At 42.5% G+C, this 27,683-nt stretch overlaps 2 protein-coding genes across 10 annotated transcripts in view; one reads left to right on the plus strand and one right to left on the minus strand.

Annotated features, from left to right (window-relative positions):
* On the minus strand, positions 1-19,464 carry adar (adenosine deaminase RNA specific). 3 transcript variants are annotated; one of them, XM_074653577.1, is made up of 17 exons: positions 19,305-19,464; positions 13,334-15,056; positions 12,773-13,098; positions 11,903-12,098; positions 10,123-10,325; positions 9,546-9,681; positions 9,091-9,329; positions 7,968-8,124; positions 5,806-5,974; positions 5,569-5,662; positions 5,359-5,475; positions 5,054-5,181; positions 4,758-4,940; positions 4,514-4,626; positions 3,847-3,974; positions 2,465-2,661; positions 1-1,147 (listed from the first exon to the last, which is right to left on the minus strand). In XM_074653577.1, the coding sequence occupies exons 2-17, from the start codon at positions 14,927-14,929 to the stop codon at positions 1,137-1,139; spliced, it is 3,993 nt and encodes a 1,330-aa protein (XP_074509678.1). In that variant the 5' UTR covers positions 14,930-15,056; positions 19,305-19,464; the 3' UTR covers positions 1-1,136. The 3 variants fall into 3 exon arrangements, with proteins under 3 accessions (XP_074509678.1, XP_074509676.1, XP_074509677.1); XM_074653575.1 differs by having other exon boundaries at positions 1-2,661; XM_074653576.1 differs by lacking the exon at positions 19,305-19,464 and adding an exon at positions 17,100-17,590 and having other exon boundaries at positions 1-2,661.
* LOC141778983 (neuronal acetylcholine receptor subunit alpha-7-like) overlaps positions 18,787-27,683 on the plus strand; it is a 13,102-nt gene continuing 4,205 nt past the window's right edge. Inside the window, exons 1-11 of one of the 7 annotated variants that reach the window (XM_074653582.1) lie at positions 18,787-19,008; positions 21,972-22,086; positions 22,389-22,548; positions 24,283-24,422; positions 24,900-24,944; positions 25,404-25,513; positions 25,721-25,800; positions 26,033-26,200; positions 26,503-26,697; positions 27,159-27,245; positions 27,378-27,487. In XM_074653582.1, coding sequence (XP_074509683.1) covers positions 22,497-22,548; positions 24,283-24,422; positions 24,900-24,944; positions 25,404-25,513; positions 25,721-25,800; positions 26,033-26,200; positions 26,503-26,697; positions 27,159-27,245; positions 27,378-27,487 — 987 coding nt within the window. In that variant the 5' untranslated portion in view covers positions 18,787-19,008; positions 21,972-22,086; positions 22,389-22,496. Of the gene's footprint in view, positions 19,009-21,971; positions 22,087-22,178; positions 22,549-24,282; positions 24,423-24,899; positions 24,945-25,403; positions 25,514-25,720; positions 25,801-26,032; positions 26,201-26,502; positions 26,698-27,158; positions 27,246-27,377; positions 27,488-27,683 lie in introns of those variants that run through there. The other 6 variants (XM_074653583.1, XM_074653584.1, XM_074653579.1 and 3 more) reach the window with 6 other exon arrangements.

Raw genomic sequence — 27,683 nt, forward strand, 5'->3', positions numbered from 1 at the left:
TCCACTGAAACATTGCTACTCATTTTATTATTATTTTTTTTTATACTTTCCAAACGTCATTGGTAAAAAACAGCATATTCCATAGCATTTTAATTAAAACATCAGGGAAAAAAATATAGAAAAGCAATTGTAGATGATTTACAAAATATATACATTAAACTTATACATATACACACACACACAGACAGCTTTATACTAAAACATTTATACAGCGGGGTCCAAAAGTCAGAGTCCACCACCAAGAACTGTATGTTTTAACAATAAAAACAAACACAAATGTTCTCCTCTCAAAGCTTCTTATTCAAATAGATAAGAGCCGGCATAAATAAAAATAATGTCATCTTTAAAGAAATGCAAGAAATACTAAAAACAATTGTTTTGTCTGTATTATGTCTCAGGTTTTAGTCTTGTCTTTAAGAGTCAAACAATAGAATATATCACTGCTGAAGACAGTAACGTCTTCAATAAAACTTGAACTTTAGAGCTGCAGTAAGAGAGATAACTACACAAGCTTAAAACCTTCATTTTCCATTAAAACAATGGCTCTACACAATCAACAAAGCTACACAAAACAATTTGAGGTATCATGGAGTGCTGACTTTCATTGCTTTCCTTCTGTAGTTACCTGACCTCAAATACAAACATCTGTAACATCAGGATATCACAGTACAGCTCTGATGTGCTCTTAAAGAGTGCTCGATAATGTAGATTCTTAAATTCTACAAAAAAAAACTCTGATTAATATATTTTTCTTCCAACATTATTAATAATAAAAAAATTAAAAAAAATAACTGTGCAATATTTTCAGAATAAAGCGCTTGACTTAACATTTCTGTTAGTTTTCGATAAATGAGTTTCTGGAACTGGACTCAGGCTTTTGGACCCCACTGTAACATCTGTGTGTTGATGTATTTGTATATACCCGATGTATATATTGCACCATCCATTTACATATAATCAAATCAAGAACAGACTACACACTCTCCTTAGACAACAAAACTGTCCTCACATAGCAGTCCTCACCAACTGGCCATGCGAGGGAACCTAAAAGCCTTTTCGTATCGAGATGTAGAAAATGTGCAGGAAGGCTGCAGGCAGGACAGTTGAGACTTTCCAGGACTTCCTCCCATGGCCAGCTACTGGTGGACTTTTTTGCCAGAGGTGAAGAAAAAAAAAAGGAGAAATACTCAAAAACACACAAGCGATAACAACAGAAATATTGTACTTCTTGGAGGTCGTGACATCAGTAATTCTATATAAAAGCCCAAAAGCACAGAGAAATTATGGGACTGATCAAAAGGGGCGCTCTGACCTATGCTAGGCTAAAAGCAACCGTGGCAACATGTGGATGGATGGACAGACAGCTGAGGGTGTACAGCAAGTTTAAAAATGACTCAGAAAGGGACCTGATTGAAGCTGGCTTCAGGAGCTACAGCCTCAAATGCTGGACAGTGAATGTTTGGTTAGTCACTGATCAAGAGTTGGGATTGATCTTCTTATGTACAGTGAAAGCTGGGACTGTGCTGAGCAACGACTCATTTCCAAGTTTACTCAGAACATCTATCTAGGGTGAGTGCAATTTTCAAAAATCAGAGATTTCCTGCTGAAAGCGTCCCGTCGTGTCTGCTCGCTGTTTCTAAAAGCAGTATTTCCATGCAGCAGAACAAACAATAAGCACTACATGACAGAGGACTTAAACTCTAATCACAATTTCAAACACTGCTACAATTGCGGGTCGTATTAGGTCGAATGCCAATTAGCAGCACTTGTCAGCCCACTTGACCTCTCAAATCATCTGGGTCCGAACTGCAATCGCAATAGTCAAAGAACTTGCAAAAAAACGCGTTTATATATCAAGTTGAACCGTGGAAAAATAATAGCAGTATATGCCAAACACTACAATGACAAAAAGAAAAACTGAAATTACAAGTTGAAACCAAATCACAGGTATAACCGTTATACAGGAACAAACAAAGTTATTGTTTTGCAAACTAATACAACCCAGATTTGTAGCAGTGCTTACTATGGTGATTCACAAACTTTGAGCTAACTCCTTTTTCATGTATTGTGTACACCCCGCGGATCTCTCCATAGCTCCGTCTGTCTACTGTGAACCCCACTCATCCATCGGGCTTTGCCACTCTGTCCTTTCCATCACTCTTCCTCTGCGGCCTTTAACCATGTTCCATGAGAAGATACACTTCTGACTGCTGGCTACGCGTTGTTTGATTGTCCCTTTTTTTCCTTCATATCCACCCTTCAATCTGCCCCCTTCCTTGTGCTTTTCTCCCCCCGCCCACATATTTATATTACCCACTTAATAACGCGCTCCGTTTCTATGCCTCCTCTTGCTTGTACTCCATTGCACCTCCGTTCCTACTGCCGCCGTATCCCACAGGGAAATTCGCTCCATTGTTCCCATTTCCCTCCCCCGACTCAAAGCTCTTCTCTTCCAGCGGCTTACCGATCCATGCGCCGTAGCCGTGGCCGCTGAGAGCGCGGAAGAACTGCTGCTTGGCTAGCTGGAAGGACTGGGCCGAAATCTTGGCTTGGGCGTAAGAGGGCAGGTTGAGCAGTTCGGTGCGGCCACACCGCTGGCACAGAGAGCGGAACAGACAGAACAGGTTGGACTTGGACACTCTGGACACGCTCATTTTGTTCCTAGAAGGGAGACATTAGAGGGCTGGTTAGTGCGAGTGTTCAGGAAACAAAGAAAACATCACAGTTTGTCTGGCAAGCTGTCACGACAACACTTCCTGTGATCATGCAGTGTTGCCTATTTAGCTTACTTAGCTGCCTGCTGCTCACCGTTTCAGGCGATTTAATTAAAATTTAATTAAGCTTGTGGTTACTTGACAGTTTTATCCAAAAATAGAAGTCAAAACGCTGCCAAGGCTTCTCTTACCTTGTGTTTGCTTTGATAAGTGTTTATTCATAGTTTGCCACATCTCAGATTTCTTATTTTTTTTGGAAATGCACAGTACTAACCCAAATTGAATTCTAACAACTGATTTTGATTTCTTCTGGAAACAAACTCCAGGGATGTCTCTTCACTATGATGTGGTGTTTGATCAATGTCACAATGATCAATAACTCATTCAGATGACAAAACAAAATCACATTTCTGCAAAGCATTTGAGAGGCATAATGCAACATGAATCTGCTGTGGGTTAATACAGTTGTTGTTAGCCACTACAGAAAGACTGAAGAGCAGCACTACGCAGGCCGGTCAGGGCGCCCAATGCTGACCCGTGTCCACTGCAAAAAGCGCCTTCAATGGGCGCGTGAGCATCAGAACTGGACCACGGAGCAATGGACAAAGGCGGCCTAGTCTGATGAATCACGTTTTCTTTTACATCATGTGGATGGCAACGAGTTTAAGGCGTTGACTTGGCCTCCAAATTCTCCAGATCTCGATCCAATCGAGCATCTGTGGGATGTGCTGGACAAACAAGTCCGATCCACGGAGGCCCCACCTCGCAACTTACAGGACTTAAAGGATCTGCTACTGACGGCTTGGTGCCAGATACCACAGCAGACCTTCAGAGGTCTAGTGGAATCACTGCCTCGACGGGTCAGGGCTGTTTTGGCGGCAAAAGGGGGACCTACTCAATATTAGGCAGGTGGTCATAATGTTATGGCTGATTAGTGTACCTGAATATTTGGATTTGAATACTTAAAAACACCACTGGGAAGCTACGGAATGATATAAAAACCTAAGAAAAAAGAAAAAAGAATGGACCCGCCCTTTAAGTGCACAATAACAGACTATACAAACAATCCAAGGCTATTAATAATTATTGTGTATTGCCATCAGGAGTGACAGGATTTGGTTTAGTTACATACCCATCCAGTTTGCCTTTGGTCCCGTCCAGCACCTCGACGCTGTGCTGGTCTGGAAAGCTCCAGTTCACACTGGACTCCTTGGTTTTGCCTGTGTGCCGCGTGGAGTCGTACACACTCACCCTGCCCACCTACGGTCCAGCCAGGTGGTGAGGGAGAAGGGAGAGAGAGAGAGAGCGAGAGAGCGAGAGAGCGAGAGAGAGAGAGAGAGAGAGAGAGAGAGAGAGAGAGAGAGAGAGATACACATTTTGTTCAATCTGGCTAATTTCAGTGTGAGTCAGCAAGTCCAGACAGAGCGTGTAAAATGAGTTGTGTAATGCGTGTGTCAGTGTGATGGCTGCGTTCATTAGGAACAGTAGATTCAACCAATTTCACTGATGTGTGAATGAAAGCCAAGAAAGTGTTCAAAAACGGACTAAAACAGGGAACAAGCTGCTTAGCTCCCCAGCCACTGTGTTTCTCAGGCATCTCGCCCGGCGGTATGAGTGACCTACCTGCTTTTAGTTAATTGATAGATGAGCCAAATTTAAAAGAAGACGAGCAGTGAAGGAACAGTTGTGCCGGCACAAATAGGTGTGTTGGCAGCTTAATTAATAATGTTTTGGACAATGACCTCAATACTCCTGATTAATGTCTACATTTGACATTGCCAAAAACCTTGAGCGGTTACCTCTGGGTGATTCAGCATGAAGGGAAAAGGGAGACTTTGGGTGAACGCGTCACCGTCTCTGGCCAGCCGACAGCAAACAGCACGTGTGAGGTGGCCGTGACTGTACAGGTAACCTGACACATCAGAAAAACAAAGATACGTTGTAGAACAGAAATTTGAGACAAAGAGCAACATAAGAGTGGAGATTCATCCAAGGTCATTGACGTTAACGCTCATGAATCTATTTAAAAACAGTATATGTTACCAAGCGTGATTGACTTCAGGTAGATGGGATGCAGGAAATGGGTGAGCAGCGCCCCCTGCAGACCCAACACGTTCCAGCGCAGGATCTTATCGCTGCAACTCATGGTTCGCAGCCTCTCGCCGTGCTGGATGCCGTCCCAGGTGGGCACAATGGCGCTCGACTCCACTGGGATGGTGCCCTCGCCTGGCACAAGCAACAACACACACAGACAAAGGTCACAGACCCTGCTTACAATGCACTGATATACAGTATATATTTGTGAAGACAGACGTGTGTGTGTCCATCTCATCTCTGACCGTTCTCCACTTTGGTGCGGAGCTTGCCCTGCTTAGCATTCTCAAACAGAGGCTGATGGCCCTCGATCTCATCCCCCGACTCGCTGCATGACTTGTCAAACAGAGCGCCGTCCCCACAAGGCGCCGTGCTATGGATAAGAGAGAAAGACGAGACATAAGGTATTTATATGTCACGCAGTCTAAAAGGAGGAAGGAGACCACATTGATCCAAACATGAAACATTGATGACATCTGAGTGGTGGACATGACAGGACTGAAAGAGGAGAGGATGGTGGTGGACAAGGAGAGAGAAAAACATCTCTCACCTGATGTAGAGGTGAAAGGTGATGTCAGATTTGATCTGCAGTTTGTTTTTCTCCGCGTCCTCAAATATACTGTCTTCTGTGCCGTCGTAGTGCTTCAGCAGCTCAATGTACAGAAACCTGAGAAGAAAGGAGAATTATAAATAATGTCTTGGAGAAGATCGGGGTATTTTCACAATACGGAGAGAAACATTGATAAAGATCTATTTCTACCGAACAAATCCCCTTCTGGAGATGATTTCAGCGTGGCAGTCATTAACCGTGTCCCCTTTTAGGCTCAGCTCCTCCCCTTTAACACAGCGATTTCCTGACAGAAAAAAAGCAGAAAAGAAAAACACATTCAGTGTCAAAGTACACAACAATGGAACCCAACACAATTGGTAATACTCCCTGTTATTACCAACTCCCTTTTGCTTCATAGGTTATATATGCTAAAATGAATGGATGTACCAGTTCCCAGGCTGACAACAGTCCCCAGGCCCTCCCCCCTCCTCATGACGATGGTGGCCAGGATCTTGCGTCCCAGAAGGCTGTGCTGGATACGTGTGGTCAGGGCGTTGAAACGCTGGTGACTCAACATTGCTATCTGGTCGTGCAAAGTGCTGCCACTCACTGGAAGCTAGAGAAAGGGATGTATACGGGACAGGACAGGCAAAATAGAAAGGAAATGAGGATTATTTAATATTCGGTATGTCTGAAATTTATTTGACTCTGCAATCCAATAATACATCTCAGAAAACGACCATATTGTTAAGGCTTCCCAAACATATCTAAGGCTGCCTGAGTATATGGTAGACAAAAAAAACAAACATGTGTTGCCAGAGAATGTGTAATGTTTGTATGTTTAATGTTTGTATGGTGTCAATTAGGGGTGGGCGATATATCAAATATACTCAATGTATTGCGGCTTGCTCTACGTGGGATGTAGTAAATGACTTACTGCCAAAATTGACTATAAATATTAATTGTCATTTTTTTTTAAGCCGCCGGCATGAGACACGCTTTGGCATTTTGCTTCTCCCGCGGCTCTCTCCCTCTCACACACACACACACTCTCTCCTGGCCGATCGGAGACTCACATTCTCTTAAATAAACTCCCATAGTAGGAAAAATAGGGAGAACAATAAGCTGCATGTTGGCAGGGTAAACAATCATACATCAGATAATAATAAAAAGTAGAAGTAAATAGCTGTTTATGACATTTCATGAGTGACAACATCCATGTACATGTATCAAGAATTATTTAGTAAGAATAATAAATAACATGTATCACAATGATAAAGGTAAATACATCCAACAACATCTTAAATATCTTAAATGCCTCTCCCTAATGGGAGAGTGGGCCACATTTAGATTATCAATAGATAAACAAAAGACATAAATAAGGGGATACAGAACATCCCTATCATAGACAATGATAACGTCTCCTATTGAATAAATAAGTAACACACACTCACACCGGGCGACTGTGTGTGGCGTATGAACATGGATGTGCGTATGAGGCGTGTGTTTTTGTATCTTGAGGGAAGCAGAGAACTAGGAAAGAGCCTGGTGAGAGCGGAAGAAGTGAAGCGCCAAAGCGAGTATATACGTGTTGAGGTCGAAAAAGGTGATGGAAGATGCCAGCCTCCAAGACATTACCGCTTTTAATATCGCTTTTAAAAATCGCCACGGTCTCTGAACATACGAGACATACTTGTCTGTCCATTGTGGATAAAAAAACAACTCTGTTTTCGCTGTTTAAATTTCTCTTTTTAGAGCACGCCACTTATTTCTCCGATTGTTGTCTCTTATCTCGTATTTCCCGTGTGTGTGTGGATCTCACTCTCGCAATGCTTATCGGAATGCATAGATGTGATTGGCTGAGTAGCATCACGTGAGAAGATTTACAATGCATTCAATTGGTCTGTGAGTTTTCTGGCCGTGAAGGCTAGAAAAGTTGCGCCGGTTAAAATAGAAACGCTCTGTCAAAATGGAATAATTCTCAATAGTTTATTGGTTATAGGTCCGATATATATCGCTGTTACGGCTCTGGCCGTATATTGATATTTGTGTGGATGTGTTTTGTGTGAGAATAAGTGTCTCTGTCTTGTGAGGATCTTTGTGACCAATTTAGGTGCTCTCTCTCTGGACTGGCTGGAGGTGTGGGTTCGGTCTGGGGTGTGTCGGCTGCTGATTGGTGCATCCATCATCTCAGCGGTTTAAAAATACTGGGGTGCCCAGCAGTCAAGTGACAACAGTCGCCATATAGTCTAAAAATATTTAGATATTATTTATAAGCCATATCGCCCAGCCCTACTGTCAATACACATTCACCACTTCCTATAGCTTCAGCTCCACTGAAGAGAACCGATTCAGTTACTGTGAAGCACTAATGTGTGGAGTTATAGACTCTGGGTGTAGTTTACTTTAGCTTGGTTATGTTTTAACTGAGGTTACATGTTATTCTACGTGTGCATATGTTGTTATTTTGTCAGTAATTTGCTCAAATCAGGTGGTTTGTCAATTGCATGCATGTGACTGTAATTCCATCATGTCCTGCCTTATCCCCATATTGAGCCCGAGAAGGCTCATGTTGTGATAGAAAATGTGAACCATTGAGAAGTCAGTACCTCAGCTGGGATAAGCTCCCCAGTGCGGGCTGCCCTCTCAGCCTCTCCAATCAGAACCCGCAGAGCAGCATCTGCTGCTTCCTGTTTCCCCTGCTTCTTGTTGGACGCACAAACTGGAGGGAACCAGCGTCCGCCCAGCTTGGCTTGGTAGGTGAACCTGAGGAGGGGTAAAGAGAAAGGTAATCGGAGGAGGATTTAACAGGGTTTTTCTCACTCACTTTAAAAACAAAGGAACACACATATCCATTCAAGAATTTTCCTTAGCATGTCAAGTGTTGCTAGAAAAACAGAGGTCCAGAGAAATTAGACAAAAAGGCCATTATTAATGTTTAAAATGTTTTAACTATTATGGAAATTAATATATACACCAATTAGGGCTGTCGAAGTTAGCGCGATAATACGCCACTATTGATCTTTCGGCGGTTGTAGCTGGATGAAGATACTGGTATCATATGAAACTAAGGAATCCATTGGTAGCCACCATGTTATACTAGCTTGTCGCGGAGGAGGGTAAATTACGCTCCAAACGTGCGCTAAATTTTGGCGAGGAAAAACTGTCATGGCCATTTTCAAAAGGGGTCCCTTGACCTCTGACCTCAAGATTTGTGAATGAAAATGGGTTTTATGGGTACCCACGAGTCTCCCCTTTACAGACACTTTATGATAATCACATGCAGTTTGGGGCAAGTCACTGACACACTGACAGCTGTTGTTAACTGTTGGGCTTGAGTTTGCCATGTTATGATTTGAGCATATTTTTATGCTAAATGCAGTACCTGTGAGGGTTTCTGGACAATATTTGTCATTGTTTTGTGTTGTTAATGGATTTCCAATAATATATACATTTGCATAAAGCAGCATATTTGCCCACTCCCATGTTGATAAGAGTATTAAATACTTGATAAATCTCCTTTTAAGGTACATTTTGAACAGATAGAAAATGTGCGATTAATCATGGACAATCATGCTATTAAATATTTTAATCAATTAACAGCCCTAATACAAAGTATATACAGTATGTATACAAAGAACCTATTTTTCCAAGCACATTGTAACCTGGACAGTAAGAGATTATTTTGATCCAGTGTGTACATGTTAATTGTGTGTTTTTATTCACACATACTTAGGCTCGTGTGGTGGCCCAGACTGGCCCACCAGTCGGATCTCAGCGGCAAAGCCCCGGGCTCTGGCGTATTCCAGAAGACCCGACACTGCGTTGTTGTTCAGGTGGTTAATGAGGTCCCCAACCCCTGCCTCGTGGGCTGCTCGCAACTCATCTGCAGTCAGGGGGGGCAACGAGGGACATGTAGTCCCAGTGCCACTGCCATCGCTATCGCTGGAAGAGCCCAGGGGCAACTGAGGCTGGAAAAGAGAGAAGGGAGTAGACAAAAAGAGATGTGAACGGTATTGAGCAAACGGAGCAGAGCAGCGCTACAAAGGCAACAACATAGTTTCTTTCAGCCTGAGAGATCTGTTGCTTTTCTAAAGTCATTCCACTCATTTTGGGGGATATATATAATCCCCTCTCTTTCCTCCCAAATGAACCACTCAAGTTATTCTCTGCTTCTCGCTCCTCACCTTGTTGAGCTGCAGTCTCCCATCAGCCATTAATTCTTTGACGGCCTCCTCTGCTGCCAGCTGGCGGGCTGCCTTCTTGCTTGGAGCTGAGGACTCTGCAAACAAGTTCTCTCCAACCTTCACCCTGTACATGAACCTGAACACAGAGACGGTTAAGAAGGGTGAAAAGAGAGAAAGGGAGAGATATTTATTTTTGGTTTTGCAACTGAGATCATAGATTATGTCACACTTGCCTGACTTATCACATTAGAAAAACAAGAAGACGCAACCGAGTGGAGCCTGTGGTTTTTACTAGTGATCAAGACATATGCATGCAGCGTTTTTAGAAAGTGACCCGAGGAACACGTTTTTATTGTATCTACCAGCCGGCTGCCTAAAGGGATGGATCATAAACAGAAAGAGTGGTAAAGAGTGAATACACAGAGATGGTATTGTGTCTTTGTCACCTGACTACAGTACTGAGCACAGATTGAACAGAAATAGCTGATCAACTGCTTCCCTGAGGAGGAACTTGCAGTGTGGGGGAGAACAACATCCAAAAATCACAGATTCAGAGGGAGGTGAAGGGAGCCTGTACCGCGGGTCATGTGGCGGGCCAGCCTGCCCAGTGATGATGAATTCGATGGGGTTCCCGCTGCGCTGGCTGTACTCCATCAGGACAGACACCGGATTCTTCCCACCAGGCAGAGAGCGGGACAGAGGCGGGCGAGGTACCTCTGCCGTGCCCATCGCTTCCACAGTACTGGTCCCAAAAATCCCCCCCGCGCCTTCAGCTGGCGCCTGGTAGACAGGGGAGGAGACAAAAACATGTACTTCAATTAAGGCTGTATTTTTGGGTGACTGTAGTTTTGAAAACATAGCTACTGATGGGGATGTCACGATACCAGAAATTTAGTAGTCGATACCAATAGAAGTGAAAATCCATGATTCTCGATAGCAATTCGATACCACGGTAAAAAACAAAAGTAGAACAATAAATCCAATGTGCTTCAACATCCACTCCTTTATTACTGTTTGCATACTGGCTTTTGTTACGAGGTGAAATAGGTCATACTTCCCTCTCTATTATCTATTTTATATATTGCTGTGAAAACATCTCGTTCAAACATCTGGATTTATTCAAGTTTCTCACCGAAAACTACATTTTACAAGATGACATTTGAACACATCATGATAATGTTAGAATTTACCTTCGCCCAATACTAATTTTTACTGAATAGAGCCTGAATGCATAATATGTAAGGGATAATGTAGAGCCAACGGGTCATTGTTGTAAAAGAAACTTTGACATACATACTACCCGACTACATAATCCCTCTCACTACACAGCTACTTAATTAAGAAATCAATAATTTGACACAAAAACGGTCCGCCAGTGTCCGACTTATGAACTGCGCCCATAGCAACGGTCTGCTATACATAGCAACGGTTTGCTATAAAGAAATAACAGACCGCAGAACGCCGTGATTGACCAATCAGAATCGAGTATTCAACAACGGCGTGTAATAAAAGTCAATGGCATGTCCCGTGTTGAAATCGTCAGGACGAGAGCAAGTTAACGTTAACTGGCTCCTGCCAATTTCAACACGTATTTGTTATTCGTAATGTAGCATTATCGTTATTACTGCATCCCAAACACGTTTTCTATCGTCCCCGGGACGATGGGACAACATTAGTCTCACACCCTGGCGGTACCCTGGGGGCGGCTGTGGCTCAGAGGGTAGAGCAGGTCGTCCATCAATCGGAAGGTCGGAGTTCGATCTCCGGCTGCTCCGGGTCACATGTCGATGTGTCCTTGAGCAAGACACTTAACCCCAAATTGCTCCCGAAGGCATAGCCATCGGTGTGTGAATGAGTATTTAGATTAGATCCTGATGAGCAAAGTTGGCACCTTAGCAGCCTCTGCCATCAGTGTATGAATGTGTGTGTGAATGGGTGAATGCTGACGTGTAGTGTAAAGCGCTTTGAGTGGTCGGAAGACTAGAAAAGCGCTATATAAGTCCAAGTCCATTTACCATATTACCATTTTACCTGCCTTACTGTAGAAAAACCGTACCGTCACATTTTCTGAATTTTGGCATCGACTTGGTCCCGAAGTATCAGTTATGGTGACATCCCTAGTTACTGATGTATTCAAACTTTTTATCAGGGTTGCAAAATAATCACAAACAAAATGTTGGCCTCCCCATCCTCTTAAACTTGACTGATGTATACTGACTCTGCTGTTTACAGTGTCTGCTCTGATGCATTAAATGTAGTGCTCTCTACTCACATGTGACCAATCTCAGGTGTTTAAAGCCAGATCTGGCAGTCTTTAGACGGCCGATGGTGGCTTATTTACGCACATTCAAACTTACAGTGGTTTCTGGAAGTATATCCATCACTTGGTCCACGCCGACTGCATTTCCCTCGTCCCCCGTGCTCGGCCCACCCTGCATCTCTCCGATGAGAATGCGCAGGGTGGCCGCGGCAGCGTCCTTTTTTGCAACCTTCTTACTGGGAGCTTCTGCGACAGGGAACAGCCTCCCGTTGAGCATCACCTGCATACGGAATCTGACAGAGGGAGAGAAAACATACAGATGAGACACAGTGATCTGCCAATACATGATTAACTGAGCAGCTACAGTTTTCCAAGACTACTGTTTTGCATAACAAGCAATGTGATTTTCATTTTTAAGTGACAGCATCGTGTGTCTTCATTAAGGCAGATTTATTTCTTACAAACTTTGAATCGATAGGTTTGTCACCAGGTGCATTACAGAAGGTAACAAACATGTGGAAGTAGAAACAGAAAATTCTGCATTTCACTTAATGAGAAAACAGATATCACTTCAACACCCCAAATTTGTAAAGTTGATATATTAAGTTATATTAACTTATATTTAGGGATGCACTGATCCATCTTTTTCTTTCCTGATATCTCAACTAAGAGCATCTGCTAATATGGATTTCTGCTCTCGTAACAGTGCTCTGTTTTTGCCAAATTTAAAATTTACATGGAACTAATTTGTTCAATTTAATAAGAGATTCCTGTGGCACTGAAAATTGAATCTGTGGCATGCCGTGACTTAATGACTGTGGATTGGTCAATACCTGATCCACTTTGTAAGGTCAGTATTGGCCACAGCTAGGTTTCAACATTACAGCATGAATACACAGACAATGATCACAGATTCATTTACTTTACTCAATTAAAACTTTATAGTAACAAACACTACGTGACTAACCTTGGGTCGTGAGAGGGTCCTGACTGGTCGAGGAGCAGGAACTCACAGTTATGGCCCAGATACTGGGCGTACTCCATGAGGCCGCTGACGGGGTTCTTCAGCCTCACCTCCTGTAGTTTGGCCCACAGGTTCTGGGGAGGTGGAGCAGCCAGCGACACAGCTACAGTTCCCACGGAGTTGGCCTGCTCTGCTGCCAGTTTCCCAGCGTCCGTCTCTCTGCGAATGGCGTTGAGGAATTCTGGGATGTCGTCAGTGGCCCATTGTCCTTCATTGGTCTCTTCGTCTTTACATGTGGTAAGGGATGGGGGCTTGAGGGCGGATTGGGACTTAAAAAGGGTAAAAGCAGAGGTAAAGGGTTAATAAAATCAAGGTAGAAGTCCAAGTCTGGTAGCCTTAACTGAATGCATCCAGTAAAAAGACACTTCACATCTACCAGCTTTTCTCTCTTAAAGTAGTAGTTCAACAATTCACATGCAAACCCTCACGTCTGTCCGGTAATCATAAGGTTACTGCCGGCCCTGTTAGTTAAATGAAAATACAAAGTACAGATATTGTGCCTACCGCTTCACTATGACTTTGCTCTGGCATCCAACCCTCCGGGAGCGGCAGTGGCTCGAGACCTGGTATTGTAGGTATTGGTGAAGACGGCTGGAAGATAGACCCTCCTCCCTCCTCATCTCTACCGGGTTCCCGCTCAGCGCGGGGGCTCATTGCGGCTTTAATGCTCCTTTCCATCCTCTCTCTGCGGTGGGTGGAGAGCTCCCAGATGGGAGGGTTAACTTCACCATTCTTAACGACTTCACCTTGTTTCTCCAGCAAGTAGAGGGTGGGATTGACCTGCTTAGTACCCCTAAGACCCAGATTTTTGGCTATGACAAGAGCACTAGCCTCCCCTGAAATCAGCAGGTACTTCAGAACTAGCTCCCTCTGTTCTGCCATCGCGGGAAGCGCAAGTTGCGGATCAGGTGAGCTGGTAGTGATGGGATGTTGTTTCACCTGGTGCTGACCAGGGACCTGGGATTTTTCAGAGCCAAATGACTCTGAAGAGGAGCAGTAAGAGGAACTGGATTCTGTGTCAGAGTCCTCTTCTTCGCCTTGTCCCCTGTTTTCTGCTGTTTCTGTTTTTAGCTCAACCTTGGCTTCAGGATCTGGAGGGTGTCCTGAGCTGACACACAGATGGGAGGGTGGACTCTGTACTATAGAGTGTTGATCTTTCTCGCCTCCGAGAGCTTCTCTGTAAAGACTCCACTCGGGAGGAAGGAGTCCTTGCTTGGAGGCTTTCTGCGAGCGCTCCAAAGAGTAGAGGGCCTTGTTGACTATCTTTTTAGGCAGATGCAGTTTTTTGGCTAACAATTTTGCAGAGATGTTCTCATTTGGCCTCAAAGCAGCCAAAACCCTGTGAACCTGGTCCTGGATGTCAGGGGTGAGAGTGATGTCAACTTTAGTGAAGCTCGACTTTGCTGAGCTGCTGGATGCAGAAGGTCTGCCGAACCTTTCTCTTCCTCTGTTGGGCCTGTCTCGATGAAGAGACAAACTCTGAAAACTGTCACACACAGAGTCTGTCGGAGCGCGCCACGGTCTGTTGGAGTACTGGTTGTGGTGTGTACCTTGTAACTGGTTTCTGGCTCCTGGGTGTACAAAACTCTGGTCCTGACTATACCCCCCTCTACCCCTTGGGCTGCTGTTGGGGTATGATGAATATCTACTGTAGCCTGACTGGGGCTGGTATGAGGAACTGGGCAGCCTGTCGGGTACCACTCCCGCTCCCCCTCCACGTGGACTAACTCTGAACTGTGGCGCCTCGGAGCTCTGTCCTCTCAGGAATTCTGCCTGTTGGTACTGAAAGGAATTGGGAGCAAAATTGGGACCGTGATTCTGATGATGTGAGCTGTTGAGGTCCTCTGGTTTAGGGGCCAGGTTATTGTGCTTTGGTACGGGCGGAGCAGAAGGGTTGAGAGAAGGAGCTGGGGGTGGTTGTATGGGCGCTACGGGACAGGCAGGGCTGTTGTAGTAACTTGAATACGGGCTCTGCTGTGGGCCAGCTCTAGGGTAGAGTGGGGCTGCGCCAGGTCTGTAATAATTCTCCTTGGCATGGAAGTCGGGTGGTGGATACCTGTGGAAGTGTTCTTTGTAAGGCCCTCCTCTACCTCTGCTCATAGCGCAGGGGTTGAGCGCGAAGGGGGCCGGTGCAGCTTGATGTGCAGCTCCTGTGTGAGTGTACGTCCTCTAGCACAAACAGCAGACCCTGATGGAGAGTCAGGGCAGGCCAATTGCAGCAGAGCACCTGAAATACAAACAAAGGACAATGTCAGGAGAAAGAAATAACTATAAGATAATTGAATGGAGTAAAAATGAGCAGCAGCATGGAGGGTAAGAGACACTGTTGTTCCAGTCAATAACACAAGTTCAAACACCTGCTGGCAAATCTCCAACCTGCTCAAGTGTCCTTGGATAAGTCAGTGACACTATACCAGCATCAAGGACATGATCCTAAGCTCTTCTTGAATTGTAGTATAAAATATACAGCGGACAATGAAATATCTGGGTATTATGAAAAAAAAAAATTAGGATTACGTGCAGAGGATAAGTTGTAATGTACACCAACACCGTCAACGCTGCTGTGTATATCTTTGGATTATACCCTAGCCAGTCTACAAGGATACTGCAGGGTGACATACTGTCTCCCCCAGTCACACTGAAACTTAATCCCAAGGTAAAAGGATGGTGATTAATAATTCAGAACTTCTTGTGACTATTCTGTTTTATTTCTGGCCTTACAAATTATTGCTGGATCTGGATCCATAGCGGATAGGAAAAGTGAGACACTGATGCAGGCAAAAAGGACACTTCCAAGGACACAAGAGAACGTAAAGGGCCGCCTGTCAGTGACAAGCTGTGGACAGAAAATCATGCAGCTGACGTCCTGCTGACTATAATGAGAAGGTTTTGCGGAGCTAGGTTTATTCCTTCCTCCAAAAAAAAAAAAAAACACATATTGAAAACATTCAATGAGTACAAATGTAGATCCTGAACTGCATAGTCCAGAATATCCTTCTATGGTACAACATACATTGATTCAGCCTCAAGTGTCATATCTGACAACATTCAATAATGTCTATATCACAGTGAGACTGACAACAAGGAGACACCTGACAAGGAGTCAGGTTTCATCCCCTGTGGCCCCGTCAGCATCACTGGTCTGCCTTATTGAGCTGAGCAGGCCCGAACACCGCCACATTAATAGAGAACACCATAGTGTTGGTTCATCACAGTAATAGGGGCCGACAGGGCCGGCAGCCCAGGGGCCAAACGCGGCTGGAGCTGACTCATCTTGACCCTGATGCAAGGCAACAGTTGACAGCCAAAATAACAACTGTTTTTTTCAGAATCCACTGACAATTATGCGCCTCTTGGTTTGAGCCTGGGGAGAAGCACGGGCAACATTTGACAACTCATGAATCAACTTTTTTTGCGCACTTCATGCTGTTGTTATGTCAAGACACAGCAAAACACCATGAATGCACAGTCTGATGTTCAAAGTGACCTCTTCCTCTCCATCACTGACACCTCTGTGTCCATTGTCAAGTTATCAGTGCAGAAAGGTTAAAGCTGTAGTGGGTAGAAATGGAGCAAATATGATTTAAAAAAGTTATTTTTATAAAACAGTCACTATATCATGACAGTAGTGCATGAGACAGGTAATCTAAATTATTATTTTTTTTTTAAAATCATGTGCCTCTGTGTCCTTCGGTGCTCCTAATGGCATCTGCAAGATTTCACAGACCAAAGGAAAACAACCAATCGGAGCCGAGCTGCAGCCTGCTGTCTCTGAGCAGCTGTCAATCACTTGCAAACTCCGATCAAACGGTCAAACTAGGCAGCGCTGAACAAATATGAATCAATATTCTGTTACTGTAATGCCTATTTCTCTCCTCAAATGTTTTCAGAAACATCTTGTAGTGTACTGTTTAGCTGTAAAATTAGAAAGTTTGTAACCCGGTAGCCAATGTTGAGATAAGTTGGAGCACAGCCAATAGGAACGCTCAATGGGAACGCTCTCTCTCTGAAATAAGATTGTGATTGGTCAAAGTCTCCTGTCACAGGCTAGATTTTTTTTAAAGCCTGAAATCAGAGCCATCAGGAGGTGCAGAAGTCTAGTTTTCTCTCAGAACACTTTTGCCCAATGATGCAAAAAAAACAAAAACGTTCTGCCTACTGAAGCTTTAAACCTGGTACACGCTCCGTATCCAGTGCACACATCTTCACTTGTGCATTCAACACACCACATTTCAGGCCCAGTGGGCTCACAGAGTATTGTGAATCTCACCTACAGTAGGTCAAATGAAAGTAGAAGCAGAGAGGGAAAAAAGGTGGGAGGTTTCAACGTTGCTGCTCCTGTAGCCTCCAAATGATGAAAGGACTTTCACCGAGAATCACGCAAATTTAAAATAATAGCAATTTACAAATCACGAATCACAGAGTAAACACGTTTGTAGATTGTTAAAGATGCTATTTGGAAAACGGGAAAAATAGGTTTCAAACGCAGAGTCTTCCGCTTTCGATGAGCCAGGTCCTTTATTCTGTAGCTTCCACAATGAAAAGACCAGCGATGTCCCTCGCTTATATATGCTGTAAAAACACGTTGCTAACTATCGCACCACGAAATTGAGAGGATTATACAGCGCATGGTCCGTGGTAAGGAAAGGGAAACAGACTCGAGTTAAGTTTCGATTTCATTTCTCCCACTCTAAGTTAGGTTTCCATTGTTGGCCACGTGACCAGCAGAGGCGCAACGAGGGCAGAGAGACTGATGCACAGACACATACAGATGGGCAGAAGTGTCTATACATGACCAAAACAAAGTAATAAACGTATGGTGTCTCTGCAGTCCACCTCAAAAACAATCAATGTGTTGGTACTGTGGAGCTGCAAGGACATCCTCTCTTGAAAGCATGCTGTATACACAGTAGACTGAGGCAGAGGAGACAGACATCACATGCTCAGATCAGATTCTCACATTAAAAATAAAACAGAGGTTGAGAGAATGATGGAGACTGATAGTAATGTAATACATTTTGGGGGAGATACAAATATCACAGTAAAACGTTGATATCTTGTTACAGGTTGTGATGGGATGAAAAAGAAAAGAAAAAGTAAAAGTACTATAAGGTGAAGGTCACTAAAACAAGACACATGTTGTGTCTGTAGGGAACAATATAGCCCCTTTTCACACATGGATTTAGTAAAACACTCACATCACAGCCAAACCTTACTTCATCAGTGTCCTGGAAGTGATTTCCCACCATTTATGTTTCAGTAAAATGCGCCAAACTCAGTATAGGTATAAGATCAAATCTGCTATTTCCAGTATAAATGTACCAAGCTGCATTAAGATAAGATAAGATATTCCTTTATTAGTCCCGCAGTGGGGAAATTTGCAGTGTACAGCAGCAAAGGGCATAGTGCAAAAAACAAGATGCATCAGCTAACACGTAGCGTCATGATATATCTATATATATCTATATATATAGATATATATAGATATATATATATAAACAGTCTAGACAGTTTCACATTTGTGTATCATCGCAAACTTAATGTGGAGGACACAAACTCTGCTGTGATGAAAAACTACTATACAAAAACAAAACAAAACACATTCACTGATCATTTATTGTGAGGTTAACCTCCCCTTCCTCATACAAGTTAGCATCTAGCTATTTGACGCTCTGGATATATTTATCTCTGAGTTTATGTGATGCTAAAAGGAGATGGACACACTCCTGTTTTCCATTTCAAAAAAGGGTACGACTATTTTAGGAGGGTTAATATATATCTAATATAATACAATACAATATAATATATGTATGTATATATATATAAACAGTCTACACTGTTTCACATTTGTGTATAAACTTAATGTGGAGGACACAAACTCTGCTATGATGAAAAAACTACTATACAAAAACAAACACTGAGGATTTCTTCTGAGGTTAACCTACCCTTCTTCATACAAGTTAGCATCTAGATAGGAGGGTTAATCACCCAGGGCAACGGATGAAGAAACCCAGGGCAACGGATGAAACCCAGGGCAACGGATGGAACGGATGAAACCCAGGGCAACGGATTGAGAAACCCAGGGCAACGGATGAAACTCAAAAGCCCTCGCTGTTATCTCTTCTTTGTTCTATGTGTTCTTTGAATGAACATAAAGCGTTAACTTGGAACAGCTACAGGTGAGACGTGTTGCTTAAATGTGACTCAAAACCAACGAGACACGCGTGTTTTAAGACGTCTAAATGTCTAAATGTGTCACGGTAAAGCCATGTTAGCGGTCTGTGTTAGCATCGTCCCTCCTCCAGCTAACGCTAGCCTGCTAGCTTGTGACTGGCAGCAGTAGCACCGCACTGGCACTGCACCATTTCCACACTATCGCCTGCAGCCCAGCCAATCCGTTATCTGCTAACGCAAACCACTCTTCAGCCAAGCCATTAACACACTTTAAACAACCTCAGCGGCTTTAGTCGGTTACCTGAACTCGCTGTGTTGTCGCCTCTTGTTGGGGCTCTTGTTGGTGGTCAGTGTTTTAATGCGGTGATAACCATGGACACAATCAAAGAACTGCTGCGCGGAGAGGTGACGCTTATTGCTTACGACCCGACACACGGCTACGAGGCGCGTGTGGATGACGTAGCAGCATTGGCAAGGTTCAAATATTTTATATCAGATGTGTCCTATCCATGATGCTTTACTGACACAGTTTGAGTTAGATAGATAGATAGATAGATAGATAGATAGATAGATAGATAGATAGTAACTTTATTGATCCTGAGGGAAATTCAAGTTTCCAGCATCACAGTTCCATAGTGCAAAACATGTTAGTAAAAAGGCAGTAAAAAAGTTAGTAGTGCAAAGTACAAAAAAATATATACCAAATATAAAAATACAAGGAGATGAAGAAAACTGTTAAAACTGAATATAGTGCAGAAGAGACAATGTCAGATGTGTCCTATCCATGATGCTTTACTGTAACATTTTGAGTTAATCATATCAAGACTTAGATTTGGACACACTGGACTAAACAGCACACTATTTAAAATAGGTAAACATGACACAGGTAAATGTGGTTATTGTGGACAAGAGGAAACGGTGGAGCATGTCATATTGCATTGTGAGAGATATGAGGAAGAAAGAAGGCTTTTGAGTCAAGGCTTCAAAGAGATTAAAGCACACTTTGATTTAATAGATATTCTACAAAAGAACTCACTAAATGAGTGTTACAGAATATTATTGATGCTTTACAAAGCTTAAATCTTTCCTGTTGGATATCTTTACAGAGATAAACATGCTCTTAGTTTTCAACTTTCACAGTGATACTGCTGCAATGATAAGCTACAATAAGACTGGTGGCAAAGGACATTAAAGAGGGACACAAATACCCCACACCTCACCTCCATACCATTATTGACACACAGTACACCTGAAGTGAATGGACTGTAATTCTGTGCAATATGCTGCCTTCCACTGTGTAATTGTCTGAAATATATTAATTTTTTTTTTTTTTTTAAATACTTTTGAGAGCTACAAGTTCTTTTAACATGGTCATGGAGCATATATACTGTATATTTGTATTCTGGGGGTATCGTTCCGATGCAGAGGGTAGTTTAGTTTATTTATTGACTACACTGAGGGCGTTTTATATTTTAATAATTGATTTATTTATTGTCTTGAGTTGAATGTGCTACTTATTTTTGTACTGTAATTACCTTGTGCCTTTTCTACCTTTTTTCTTTTCGTAAAGCTGATTCGGTGTAAACTGATCAGAATTCCAATGTACTTATAGGTGCAAATGGCAAATAAAACTATTGAATCAATGTGTTGCAACCAAAATTACACATTTTTGTCACTCGAGCAGGGTTCTCTTCTCTGTATACTGAGATTCAAATTTTCTTTTTTGGCTCGACCTAATAGTTCAATTCAGGGTTTACATGTTGTCAGTTTTCTCTCACAGGCCTATTATAAATTATTTATTTGTATAACACTTTTGAAAAACAAAGGTTTACAAAGTACAAAACAAATAGTGCAAGATTAAAAAAACACCAATAAAACAGCAACATAATAAACATCTAAATTAAATAAGTAAATATAATAAATACAGGACAGGAGGGGGCAGTAAATACAGTTTATATGACAAAAAAGCTCATATAAAAAATAAATCTTGAAAATATAACAGAATCAGCCATTTTAGTAAAGTAAATGGTAGGCCTAAACTCTGAAGTCCTCTGCCCCCATTAGATTTGAGTTTATTTAGACTGTTATCAATTTTCTCTGGGTTACCAGATATGTCTGTGTCGATCTGTCTCAATGGTCAGGTTGTGGTCACTCAGCCTGTATTTAGAAAATGTCTTGCTCAATTTTGTTTTATATTCTGTTGAGCTTCCGTTTAATGTAAATATCAAGGAATTTGTCAAGTGTTGTCAAGGGAAAATGTCTTTCAAGCCATTTTCAAAGTCATAATTGGATGTGAGTGGCACTAAATTGTCGTTATACTGAGGTAGACACCTGGCTACATCCAGTGCGCCTACACAATATATTCTGTATGTTTATATGTTTTTAAAAAAAAAATAAAGTTATACTCTAAAAAAGACATTACAATCAGTCGGCTGTCCTTAAATTTGTGGGCATCACATATTTATTATAGGGGAGGAGAAATATGCTCATAAGTCCATAATAAAACCAGAGAGAGAGAGAGAGATAGAGAGAGAGAGAGATAGAGAGAGAGGGATAGAGAGAGAGGGTCTATTCAGTTGAATTCTGACCATGTGATGAAGTGTCTTCCTCCACCATCCTCTTTGGTAAAAACAAGTCAAGGGATGTTTGTTGAACTTTGACTCACAATAAATGTATTTATAATATAGTGAGCTTTTAGGAGACCACTGATTATATCTGGCAAGCTAAAGTTTTGCACTTTGCTATCATATCCAGTGGGTGTCACCATTACTCTGTGAATACTGATGCCAGATTCTACCAGTTGCAGTAAAGAAGCAAAACAGCTTTTGAATATTGCTGGAAAAAGGGGGTCTTAGAAAAAGACAGACTGTGATACAGTAATTTAAAACTGTTGTTTGACTGATTTGAAATGTTTCCTTGTAGGCAAATAGTGTGTTTGTTATTTTGCTCCTTTTATTTCCTTCCCAAGCTTTGCTTTAAAGACACCTGGATTACTGCTGCAATATAATCCCATGAACTGGATCCATAGACTCTCTCAAAAATGCAAAGCCCCCCTTGAGATCCAACGCCAGGGGTGAAAATCAGTGAGTATGTGCACGGTGAAACAGAAGATGACTGATGTGATGACAGATATGTGCATATCAGAAAGTCTGCAGGAATTGATGAGAAGCATGAAGGGTGAATGTGAGTTGCTGGTTGGTGTATGCCCAGCTCTCAGTATCTGACTGATTCCGACACACAGCATCTCCCTCTTCAGAGGAGTATTCCTTTCACTGCATCTCTCACTCACTCTGCTCCCCCTCCCTTTCCACTCCTCTCCCTTCTCCGCCACTGCCGGTATCACACTCTCTCCACTTGTTTTTCTACAATCTTTCTTCGTCTTCAGACCCCGCTCTCTATCTCACTCCCCCCTTTCTTCATTCTCCCTCATCCTCTCTCTCTCTATTTCTCCCTCTTCCTCCACTCTTTCTCTGTTCATACAGAGGAATGCAGTATGTGGCAGGCTGTGGCTCTTTGGCTGTTGATACTTGTAACTCTGCTCCAAGGTGAGTGACTTTCATTGGTGCTTTACTGTGCTCGAACAAGTGTGTGTGTGTGTGTTTCTGCATGTGCTGTGTATATACTGTATGTGCTCTTGCATGCCTAGTGTCAGCGAGCACTCTGTTCCTAATAACTGTGCACTCAGCAGCTCATTTCAGCACTGGGAGAGAGTCTGCTGGGGTGCAGCCAGACAGAAAATAATGGATTTATTTTTGTAATGAGAGAGCCACAGTATGAAATGCAATCATCTTTACTGCAGATTACAGAGCTGAGCTGTGCATTTTTTTGAGATTAAACAATGCTGTGATAGATAGATAGATATATAGATACATAGATAGATAGATAGATAGATGGATAGATAGATGTATAGATAGATGATAGATAGATAGATAGATAGATAGATAGATAGATAGATAGATAGATAGATAAGATAAAACTTTATTTATCCAGAGGGAAATTGCTGTGCAGCCGTAACAATACAAAGTACAAAAGAGTGCAAATATAAAAATAAAAAATGAAAAAAAACAATAGGGTGCAAATACAGTATAAGTAAGTGTAGATTTGCATGGTTACAGTAATACAGAATGGTCATGATTATGTCCATGATATTGCACATATAATGTCCTATTATTGCACATTTTGTCCCATTTTGTCATGTGAGTCAGTTGTAAGGAGTTGAGTTGTAATGATGAAATAATCCGATGTAATCCACGAGACACATTTAGATTGATCGACACTGTAGATAGATAGATAGATAGACATGCTGAGAGAAACAGAAGGGTGATTATGATGGTTAATTTAATATGTTTGGACATTATGGACACTGGGGACTATTAATCTGAATTATAGGCGTACCATCATGTGGAGTCATATTGATATTAATTAAGGTCCAGTAAATGAATATAGATTTGACATAATGCAGCAAGTGCATTAATCTCAGACCATTTAACACTAAATAAAGTGGTATGTGCTGGTTTCCTGCAGAAGAGGCACTGTGGAGCTGTTTAAAGTGTAGGCCCTATTATTTAAAAACAAAAAACAAAAACGTATTCAGTGTGCCTCTTATAGCCACCAATGATAGCTCCCTCTATATCAAAGCGATTGCCTTGTTGAGAATGAATCAAAAGTGAATTGGTGGAGTTATAGGGCGAGGAAAGAGAGATAGTTCCCTGCTCTCATCGTCGTGAGTGCTGCTGTGTGTGTCCGTCTGGGGTGTTTCAGTGTTTAATGGCCTCACTATTTCCTGCATGAAATGAAACTGACATTTTTACAGCGGTGGGAAAGACTCGGACTGTCTGCTGGTGATCAATCAGAGACGCAATTGATTAGGAGGAACAGGATTTTTCCTGCTTTCTTTCCTCTCTTTCTCTCACACATTTTCATTCTGTGTTCTCTTATCCTGTGTAATCTCTACTCTACTCTGTATCTACGTCTACATCTCCATCTTTAAACATTTTCCTTTATCTTGAAAAGTCCACCCTCTGTTTTACCTCCATTGGAGCATGTCTTCTCTCCCTCTCTTCTTCTTTCATTCACCTGGTCTTCCATTTCTACACCACTTTCTCCCAAACTATCCAACAGTCTTTGTAATCACACCGGTTTTCTGCTTTCGCTCTCTCTTCAGTGCTTTCTGCTTGTCTTCCCTGACACAGCTTTCACTTTGTAACTGTCACTTTTTCTCTCTGGATTCAACTCTCCCATTTTTTTCCATCCCATCCTCTCCCCTCAATTGAACTCAGTATCACTGCAGGGTCCTCACCAGCGGTTTCTGCTCAGGGAACTGCTGAAGGACTACAACCCTATGGAGAGACCGGTGGCTAACGACTCCCAGAGTCTCACTGTTCAGTTCTCCTTCACGCTAATGCAGGTCATGGATGTGGTACGCATGGCACAAATGCACCATAAACACATTTATACACACATACAATCCATTCAAATGAGAAATATACTCTTAATATATCTCCTCCTAATGCAATTCCAACGTGAAAATGCATTATAAAGTTCAGCTGAGGCTAATAAGAAGTTTGATCAGTCTGAATCAAATGGATACCTCCCAAACTTGAGGTAATGTTAGCGTGTTTCCATGGACAGTGTTTCCATGTTGAGGGATAGTAACACAAAGATTGAATTTTATACTAAAGACTGAAGATATCCACTTAATTTTTCAGACTGCTGAAGTCTTATAATAGCTTGAATTGAACTTAGGAGTGCATTTTTACACATTAAAGAGGGATCACTCTCCCTCAATTTAATTCACATAACCTTGATTGGTATGAATGTTAAAGTTGCATTATTGCCAAAACTAAATTGCAAAACAGACATTAAATCAGCTATTCTATGTTTTGTGTTATGCAAGGATGAAAAGAACCAGATCCTCACCACGAATGCCTGGCTACAGATGGTGAGCATAATGAACGATTTAATTAATGACGTGACATTGATCTGTGTAGTGAACACCCATGTGTAGGTATGCACACCCATCACTTGCGGGATCAGCTACACAGTTCCATTCCAGTTTGGCTTTCAGTGTCATGATAATGGATTTGGACTTGAGTGCATATTTCTTCATCAAGTCAGTCTTATTTATGTAGCTCAAAATCACTTTACAGTCTGTGCAGCATACAACACCTGTCCTTAAACCCTTGATTTGAGTAAGAAAAAACTCCCCCAAAAGAGCAGGAGGGGCAACAGAGGAGGGACGGACAGACATGCAAAAGATGTTCGAGTTAACTGAAATTACAATAGTAAAATAACAACATGGAAAATCAGAATGGCAGTGTGTTTGTTGTCCATGTACATTAATGTATGTCTTCATATTTACGTTCATATGTAAAAGCATTGTTGTGCTTGTGTCTCCCAGCAGTGGTACGACCACTACCTCCAGTGGAACCAGTCAGAGTATCCTGGAGTTAAGAACCTCCGTTTCTCTCCCGGCCAGGTCTGGACACCTGACATATTGCTTTACAACAGGTATGTGTGGCATATAAACACACACACTCACACACACACACACACACACACACACACACACACACACACACACACACACACACACACACACACACACACACACACACACACACACACACACACACACACACACACACACACACACACACACACACAGTGCTGCTGCTGATCTCTAATCTATCTCATCCCTGTGTTGCTCTCCTCCAGTGCTCATGACAAGTTTGATGCCACCTTTAAGACCAATGTGCTGGTGAACTCCAGCGGCTTCTGTGAGTATCTGCCTCCAGGTAAGTTTTTATTAATCAGCATCTCATCCTCAAAACCAAACTACAGTCTCCAGTCATTCTGCACACTTACTCATGCTGCAGCAAATTAATCCTAAAATCTAATCTTCACATCCAGATGGCTGCACCAAACAACATTTTTTATCAAGGTTCTTTTGCTCCTAGTACATCTTGGGACGATTTTATTTTATTTTTTATATTTTCTCTCTTTCACTTTTCCTGCTTTTTTCTCAAGGAATATTCGTCAGCACCTGTAACGTGGACGTGCGATGGTTCCCGTTTGACATCCAGCGCTGTGAACTGAAGTTTGGCTCCTGGACCTTTGATGGCTGGCTGCTGGACATCCAGATGAAGGAGGCAGATGTGTCAGGGTACATGACCAACGGAGAGTGGGACCTAGTGGGTAAGAAGACAGGCTACCGAGGCCCTGGGAGACAAACAGTGCTGCTTAGTAACAGTGCTTAAATTACATAGATTTTAGTAGAAGTTGAGGTATGCTTAATGAACATTTTGAAGAATTTAGTGGTATATAAACAACATATTCTGCCACCCTGCATCCTTGATTTTCATAAAACCATCCCTCTATAATCTACTTCAGCTCAATAGCATCTTTTTATGATGCTGGTCCTATGTCAGACTTTTCTTTGCCTCACTGGTGTTTTCTGCATTGTAATGCCGTCTTTGCTCCCATCTCTGCCCCCTCAGAGGTCCCTGGAGGTCGTCACGAAGTTTTCTACGACTGCTGTGCAGAGCCCTACCCCGATATTACCTTTGTGGTGACCTTACGAAGGAGGACCTTGTTTTACGCTCTCAACCTCCTCATCCCCTGCGTACTCCTCTCCTGCATGACCCTGGTGGTCTTCCTGCTCCCCGCCAACTCGGGGGAGAAGATCAGCCTGGGTGAGGAATAACAAGAGGAGGGTGGAGAAGAACAGGGATGAGGGATGGTGTTACAATAAGAACGGTTGAGAAAATATGGAAAACAAGACGTGCATCTGCTGTGAGATGAGATGTATTTCTTGCTACATATTCCTCCTTGTGAAAACCTTTCACTCTTTTAGTGTTTCTGCTATTAATCTCTGTCTGTCAACATTACTGGAAAACTTTCAATAAGCTATGCAGAGCTTTTGTAGTGTGTCAGGGGGGCTTAGATGGAGGGAAGGAGAGAGAAAGAGAAAAGACAAGGCGAGAGGGAAGATGAGATAGACAAAAATCGAATGAGTTTTCCTAGGGGTGTCAGAGAGACTGATGATTGTGCCGAGAAGTCAAGCGCGCCATACCAAATATACTGTTCCACTAAGGATTCTCTCTTCTTTTCCTTTTAAATCCGCTACTCCCCGGTGTCCTGTCTCTGCCTCCAGGCATCACGGTTCTGCTCTCTCTGACCGTCTTCATGCTGATGGTTGCAGAGATTATGCCCGCCACTTCAGATTCTGTACCCCTGATAGGTCAGTTTCTCTCTGTGAAAGCACACGTGTGCATCTGTTTGTGGGTTTTGGTGTTTTTTTTGGGGGGGGGGGGACTGACATTGTTCATAGCACCCTAATGAGTGAAACATGCTCCCCTCCTGTCTGTGTCAGGTCAGTACTTTGCCAGCACCATGGTGATTGTCGGGATGTCGGTAGTGGCCACAGTCATCGTCCTTCAGTTCCATCACCACAACCCCAACAGCGGACACATGCCACGTTGGGTGAGTTTTAATAATTATAATATAATAATAAAATGTATTCATGGAGCACTTTTCTAAACAATATATAAAAACATTTTTTTCAAATACTTTACAACAAAACTCCAAAACATCCACATAAAATGGATAAAATAAGGAGCCAAATGAACTAAAATCATGGTAAGCTTTATGATAAAAGTGGGATTAAAAAGAGGGCACT

This window comes from Sebastes fasciatus, chromosome 12 (assembly GCF_043250625.1).
Source record: "Sebastes fasciatus isolate fSebFas1 chromosome 12, fSebFas1.pri, whole genome shotgun sequence".
NCBI lineage: Eukaryota > Metazoa > Chordata > Actinopteri > Perciformes > Sebastidae > Sebastes > Sebastes fasciatus.